We start from the raw sequence: 8193 nt of genomic DNA, 5'->3' as shown, positions 1-8193 counted from the left end.
TAATAAGAATCAAAATGGATAAATTGAAAACCGATAAAAAAATAGAATGTGCTAAAGGTCAAACAATACAAAATGTAGGAGTATACCTACACCGGCATGCTTTCTCGCATGCTAACAAAAATGTGCAAGTCATGACTGAACCACCAGATTGACGCACCGGGACATACACAAGAAATATTGTCTACAAAAAAGTATTAGGTGAGATATAATTAATACCAAAATTGTAAGAAATCAAACATGAAAAAACATACACCACACATGTAGCGAATGAAAATTATATTGGACGAATTCTTAGGTTTGGTGGAAGAGGAGACAATATGAAAAACACCAGACAATTACCATAATAGACATTACTTTTGTGTGTATAAAGTTATTCCAGTACAGGGTACACTGAATTTCAAATAATAAATGGGAACATACCGTTCATGATATGCCATAACTAAGAGGACAAATTTTTAATTTGTGCACAATTACTTACTAACAATTGCCTAATAAGAATTTGAGAATTAGACGTTCGTTACCACATGCCCAACAAGCAAGAAGAAAAATAGGGATCTCAGGACTTAACCTACACATGCAACGCATGTGCAGTGAATCTAGTATTTTGAATTTCTAGAACCCATCATTTTTACACAAACTAATTGAAGTGCTAGATCATATGTGGACCATCCAAGAATATATATAAAGCAAACGAAAATTAAGAATATATCATCTAGCACTTCAATTAGTTTATGAAAAAGCTACAAGTTGTTATAGCATTACTTTGATACCCAGTCTGGTATCTTTTGCTTTAAGACTGCCTTTATTCTCAACTTAACACACTAACAAAGACAGATTCTTGTACTCAAACAGCACTTGTGAATCTTTGTTTATAGATCAAAGTTTCTATGAAATGCAGATAGAATATTCAATCAAAGAATCTTCCTTAATAAAAAATTATCACAACTTAAAGGTTAAATGGCATCGTGCACCAAAAGGAAATAAGGGGAAAATGACTATTCTTCAAGATATGATAAACATATGAAAAAGTACAATAAAGACGTGGTTTTTGGGTCTAACTCAACCTCATAAGCTAGCTCACGAGGGAGAATTGTCCAAGTTCATATAAACAGACTACCTGTTCATTCTCAACCTCTAACCTACTCTAACAATGTACAAACACGAATTTCAAACAAGGCCTGATTATTGCTTATTCAACCAACATAAGAATATACAAGTGCTCAAAGAAGAAAAGCAGAATGAAATGCTGATAGCGGTACACAGTCTGTCTATTTATAAGTCTGAATGCCTGTGAGGACAGTCTGAATTACAGTCATACTTACCGTGAAAATAACAGCAAGGAACACAAGAAAAATCCAGGAACCACTAAGATACGGCCTTTGCTTAAACTCAGCATAGGCAACGATAAAACTAAATGCCGAGATGAAGCGAACTAACTAACTAACCTCCATGAAAACTCTTTCAACTTCTAAAACTATTTTTCAAAGTTTCAACCAAGTCTATCTTTCATGCATGTTGGAAAAGTAAGTCATAGACTTTAGGTTTTTCATCAGTCATCTGCTGTAAATTTCCGTCATATTTCCGAGACATGCAAAATGAAATGACACATACGCATGACTGTTCTGTTAGCTGTTTGAGATCAAAATATGACTATAAGTTATTTAAGAATGTTACCGCAAGATGCGTGCTGTTTTTCAACAAATCCATTCCATTCTAAGAAGCTGTTTTCACAAATTCAATTCCATGAGATTACATCAAGTGAACTCATTTAACATTTCGATATTCTACTATTGCAATAAGAACACAATCAAGATACAACGCGGAATGAAAAAGTACATGAATATGATTACATACAAATATACAGCCGGACAAGGCCTTATTATTGTTCTATTCAAATACAATCACAGTCAAAATATAATGAAAGTACAATTACATACAAATATGCAGCCGAACAAGGCCTTGTTATTGATTTATTCAAATACAACGCGGAATGAAATACTGACTCAGTTAGTTTTTTTTGTATGTCTGAATGCCTGTGAAGACAGTCTGAATTACAGTCATACTAACTGTGAAAATAATAGCAAGGAACACAAGGAAACTCCATGGACCACTAAAGTACCTTTGCTTAAATTCAGCATAGCCAACTCGTAGAGGGAAAAGATTTTTACTTTTGCAGTAAGTAGAAATCTGTCGTTTGACATACTTAAAAGCTTGAGGATTGTAGACATGATGTGTTGTTATATCTCTCATGAAGTTAATCACTTGATCATCACTAAATTTGAGGTTGATCTGGATTACTCCCCTGGCTTGCAGCTCCTTAACATCTTCCTCTCCATTTATTAACATACTCATGAAATTCAAGTAAGATGAGATCGTAAAGAATGTATCCTCATAGCGGTAAAATTTTTCATAAGCAACTATATTTTTCAAAAGGGTCATAGTCGATTCGTTGATAATTAGTTTTGGAAGGAATAACTTCCCTGATAAGATAGATGATTTAAGATGGATGTCTTTGCGATGATCTGATATGGCAGAGCTGCATCGAATACCTACTTTCTTCAAATCTGTGACTGAGAAAGGTTGATGATCTTCTGCTTCTCCTTTGTCATATTTAAATAAAACATACGTCCACAGGTCTATATAATATTGAAGAAGATGTACAGGATTTGGAGGCCTATAAAGGAAACCTTTGTGGATATAATTATCAAGTACAGGAGGAATTGGAAGCTGGAAATCAGTAAACTCTTTACATTTGAATGCGCGTGCTAACACCTCTATAAGCTGGAAAGGCAATTGATTTGTAAGCAATAAAATGTCACGCCACACCAAATCTCTATCGCGGTTCATCAACCAGCTCCTCTTGCCAGTACTAATGATGAAGTAAATAATAAAGCAGCCATCGCGGAACATCATCTGACACCACTCACTGTCTGAAATTTTATTTCTACCATAAAGATCCCGAGCACTACGCAAGTCTTGTTCAACACTTCTATACACTTTTTCAACGGATGCTAGCTCCTCGTCTGATGAGCAATTATTATTCAAGAGTAACAATTCCCTCACTGCTTTGCGCTTGAAATTCTCCATGCCTGCATACCGAGATTTTCCGTAGTACAATGGACCAATGGAAACCCAACGGGGCACATATTCTTCTCTACTAATACTATCGGCAAATGTATATGGAATACCAAAATGTTTTTTGTTTGTCGACTCTTCATGTGATGTTGTACCTAACGAAGAAGAGCCAGGTGTCATACTTAACCCACCACCAGATATATCAATGATAGAATGCACCCAGCTAAGCTCTGAGGATGACTTCATCACATCAGCCTGAAGAGATGTTGGACCATACAACAAATGAACTTCTGCAAAAGCTACAACTTTTTATAGCATTACTTTGATAACAATTCTGTCTTTAGCTTTGCCCTTTATTCTCAAATCTCAACACACACATTCTAGCTAGTCTTAGGTTCCTTGACCATTTAATAATGCAAATTTGAACGTCAACATTTTGGTCAAAAAGATATCGGGTTCTTTTCCTAAATAAATTTATATTTTCTTAACAAATGTTTAATTTAAAAAGATAAAAATATTTCTTATGTAATTATAATTCTCATCCAAATAAAAATTAATGATAGATTTACTATGATCTTATTCGTTAAAAAGGGCACTGTCTTTATTTTGTTAAACGTATGCACAATACTTCATCCGTTCACTTCTATTTGTCGTTCTTTTTGGTTTCCAGAACTTGCAACCATTTCCTGTTTTCTTGTTTTTGATCTTAGAGCTTGGATACTGTCACCAAATTGGTTGAAAGAAAAGTTTCCGAAAAGGCAAATTCTTAGGTGGGTAAAAACTGGTACTTTGGACCTTATTGGAATACTTTTGACATTTGTTGATCAGTTGCCATTGTTTTTTTTCAGAAGAAATGCCTTTCATTTTGAGGGATGAAGACTATGAACTTAAGTACAGAAGTGCGCTAAAAAGGGCAGTTCTTAGAGCAAAAGCATACCCCCAAGCTCTTCTCAAGGGTTATGACATATGTCTTGCAACTCATGTTCATCCTCCAGTTGGAACCTTATCAGCCATTGTAAAATCTGCAGGAGGCAATGTGAGTTAGTAATATTTATTAATCGAGCAGGCATTTTTTGGAATATTCAAAATGTTGTTTATGGATTCATATAGCTTGAAGAAACCTATCCCCTAGAACAAGAACCAAGTTCTTGTAAGTTGCTTTTAAGTAAGGACACAAACACTAATTAAATTAAAAACCTTCCTCACTCAAGGAAGGAAAAACCTCGTTTTATTAATTCAACTATAAGATTTTGTGATTACAACTCAATAATCAAAAAGCCTTACCACTGCTATCTCTTTCGATTGACTACAATCGACTACTTCTACTCTCCAAAAGGTCAAACCCACCTTTTGTTACAACCCTCACTGAAACTCAACCCTACAAGAAGCCAAACCCACCCCATGTACAATAAATCGTAACTTACAATCAAGAACAAAACAAGAAGATAGTTTTACACGTTGAAAACCTTCTCACTCAAGAACGTTTTAAACTTGGCAAACCTATCGATCTTGAAGACTTCAGTTTGATGAATAGTTCTCACTTTTCTCTCTATGTGAAGTCGTGATCTTCTTCATCTGTGATTGTCCTCTTAGTTTATTACCTTTTAAAGTACAATCCTTATTATATACAACTTCCTTCCTTAATAATATATTTAAGGTTTTCCTTATTTGTATCAACTTATACCTTTAATATATTATTTTTGGATTTGACAAATAACTCTATTTTCTTGACTACGTGGCTGGCCCATTTTACTCGCTTTTGGCTGCTTTGCTGCGTCAATTTACTACTGATTATTTGCACTTCTTGTCTATTATCAAAACATCGATTTTTATATTCTTGTAGTAGAATTATCGATTCTATCATAGCTGACCTCAACTTGTTTAGGACTTAAACATAGTTGTAAGAAATGAAAAACTGCCCAAATAAGCAAGAAATCAGGAGGCCTTGGCATTAAGAATCTAGGTCTGCAGTGTTCACTGTCAAAATGGCTCTGTCGAAGGATGTTATTGTTAGCAAGTATGGATAAACTGGTTCATGGACATCCAAGACGGTGACCAGCACTTATCGGTTCTCAGTTTGGAAGTCTATCAGAAATTTGTGGCCGAAACTAGCGAGGAACATATGCTAAAAGGTGGGTGAAGGGACTAGGATCCTTTTTTGGAAAGACAAGTGGATAGGACAGAACTCCCTCATGGAGGAATTTGCAGTACTCTTTTTGTGACAACCCTGGAGCATCTATTGCTGAGCAAGGGTGGAATATAACACTTAGGAGGCTCTTAAATGACTGGGAGGTGGATAGAGTAGCCAATTTACTGCAAAGGTTGGAAGATTTTCCGGGACTCAACACTAATCCTGATGCAATCAGATGGAAACATGATAGGGATGGGGAATTTTCTGTTGGAAGAATGTACAAAAGAGACCTGGCTACACATCCAGGGGGCATTTTTGGACCTTGGAAACAAATCTGGAAATCCAGCACTCTAACCAAGATAAAGTGTTTCACATGGCCAGTGTGCAGAAGAGCATGTAAAAAGAGGATTTCAGGTTGTTTCTAGGTGCTTCTTCTGCCATGAGAAGGAGGAAACAAACACTCATTTGTTCCTACACCGTAGAGTGACTGCCCAGATATGGTATATGTTTCAAAGCATTATTCAAGATCCTAGGGTGGTGCCTGAGCATACTAACCCAATGCAGAAAGTTAAAGAAAACTGCACTAATTCTATATTTTTGGTGTAAAGAAGAGGGTATATATGAAGTAGATCAATTAATAGATTTCCTAGGTTCTTCGTAATCATGACTGCTTTGCCTTGGAATTTTTTGTTAGGTTGCCAGCATACCCTCGTTGCTGATGAATACAACTTTACCATTCTAAAAAAAAACATAGTTGTAAGAAATGAGGTTTATGTTCCAAAATCATGTCAAACTTGAGCTCTCTACTTGAAAGAAAACTACGACAGGAGAAAAATTGAAACTAAAGGAAATGAAGTTGTTTAGAAGCGCTTGTCAACTTCCTTAGCAGAATTTGGTTTTAGGGCATCCTTATGTTTTATAGCTTCATTATGCATTTGTTGGAGAAGGGAGCCTTGACACAATGGTAAAAAATTTCATGGTGTGACCAAGAGGTCATAAGTTCAAGCTGCAGAAACAACCTTTTGCATGAATGCAAGTAAGGCTGCGTACATAAGATCCAACGTGATCTGGCTCTTCCAGGATCACTGTGCATAGAGGGAATTTAGTTCATAAGGCTTCCCTTTGCTGAGCATCTATTGTGTAGACACCTTTAGATACATACAATATTTATCCCAACAGACATGCCCTGCATTTTTTTTACGTGCATTTCTCATCAAATTCTTAGGTTATACGTGGACTCAATCAAGTGAAAGATGAATGTAAAACTATATTTGTTGCTTGTGAAGAAGACATGGATGAAGCATTGTCAGCAGTGAAGAAGGGAATATGGACTTTCAGCAGTGACTGGTTTATGAACTGCGTCATGAAACAAGAGCTTGACTTAGGAGCTCCTCAATTTGCAGAGTCCCTCTAATGCATAGATAAACTATGAGCAAACTGGTCTGGTAAATATGAAAAAAATGTGAATATTTCTGAGATAGAAATTGAAACAAATAAAGATTGGATTAATGTATATTTGCTGTTTGTTATAGACAGTTGAGGAGAAACACAACAGATGTTTTCATTTCTTTTAATTTCTGTCATTGTTCACAATTGAAGGTTAAATGGTGTTATACTAAACTTCTCATACTCAGGTGATTTTGCTTCCTAATTTGTCATCATTGTTATTGACTAAATATTTCTCTAGAGGCGGATGCAAAGTGATTCAACTCAACCAATTATTTTTACACATCTATATCTATATTTATATATCTCTTAAAAACATGAACTCCTAACTTAAACGTTAAATTACTATAATATTTCCAACTTAGGATGTGACATTTATGATGACTTGTCATTTTTTCGATAAGTTGTTATTTTTTTCAAAGGGTTGTGACTTTTTCAATAAGTTGTAACTTTTTTAAGAAGTTACGATTTTTTCAAAGTGTTGTGACTTCTCGAAAAAATCATGATCTTTCATATACATTTCTTCATACTACTTTTTTTTTTACTGTAAATAGAGGAATTTCCTCTCATTTTTCAACCACATTTTTTTCTAATCTTCTACTCTTCTTTTTTTTCTTGCATTTTATTTTTTTTGTGTGATATATTGTCGTTGAGTGAGTTCAAAGTTTAGCAGAATATGAGGTACCACTATTCTGATGAAGTAAGTGTTATTAATCTAGTAACCTGTATTTATAAGGTTAACCAATGAACAGATACAGAAATAAGATGAAGCAGAAAATACATAAAATACATAAAATACAAGAATTAATCCGAGTCCACAGAAACTACTGTGTGTCCTTAAGAAATTTAATCCCCTCACTGTACCCAAGGTTATGGATTAATTTCTCCCAAGATAAAACGGATTAAACCTGTTAAAGAAATAGCGGTACCTCAAACTTCTTTAACTTCAATGAACTTAAGAACAACAACAAGTCACACAGACTAAGTCGATCGACACTTTGATTTTATTTGAGAGAAAATAAATGCAGAGAAGGAAAATTTTTCAGTGTTTTAAAAAATCAAAAATTGACTTCCTTTTATAGCCATTTTCAGCAAGGAACATGTCTGTTCAGTGAAATCTGTTCAGACCCATTTTATCCAGAAAGTTGTGTCTTTTGGAAAAAATAACAACTTTTCGGAAAATTGTGTCTGTTAGGAAAATAACGACTTTTTTGGAAAGTAACGACTTTTTGGAAAGAGTAACAACTTTTCGGAATGTTACCGTTACCTGCAAATTTATAAGAGATAATTTTAACAGGATTTATTTGATTTAACAAAAACTGATTAAATAAATTTTGTCCAAATCCGAAGCCGAAGCCGAGCGAGCGACAACGACGACGGCGCGAGGGGGCATCTTCTTCTTAGCTCTTGACGAAGTAATGGAAGTGTTTCCTTCTATAAGGACAACAATTTCCCTTTCTTTTGCCGATATGGGAGAAATGACTTTTCATTTGCACTTTGCAAATGACTTTTCATTTTCCCTCCAAGGTAGTTCCCTCACT

At 35.0% G+C, this 8193-nt stretch overlaps 2 protein-coding genes across 2 annotated transcripts; one reads left to right on the top strand and one right to left on the bottom strand.

Moving 5' to 3' along the window:
* Positions 1-2007: 2007 nt before the first annotated feature.
* Positions 2008-3321, bottom strand: LOC107016483. Its single transcript, XM_015216941.1, has one exon. It carries the CDS (start codon positions 3319-3321, stop codon positions 2008-2010), a length of 1314 nt encoding a protein of 437 aa, XP_015072427.1.
* A 606-nt stretch (positions 3322-3927) lies between these two features.
* LOC107017402 lies at positions 3928-6643 on the top strand. Its single transcript, XM_027916028.1, has 2 exons — positions 3928-4111; positions 6432-6643. The coding sequence occupies exons 1-2, from the start codon at positions 3929-3931 to the stop codon at positions 6618-6620; spliced, it is 372 nt and encodes a 123-aa protein (XP_027771829.1). The 5' UTR covers position 3928; the 3' UTR covers positions 6621-6643.
* The last annotated feature ends 1550 nt before the right edge of the window (positions 6644-8193 follow it).

This window comes from Solanum pennellii, chromosome 4, assembly GCF_001406875.1.
Source record: "Solanum pennellii chromosome 4, SPENNV200".
In the NCBI taxonomy this organism is placed as follows: domain Eukaryota; kingdom Viridiplantae; phylum Streptophyta; class Magnoliopsida; order Solanales; family Solanaceae; genus Solanum; species Solanum pennellii.
The sequence above is the reverse complement of the archived record's forward strand: the minus strand, read 5'-3'. Positions and strand labels throughout refer to the sequence as shown.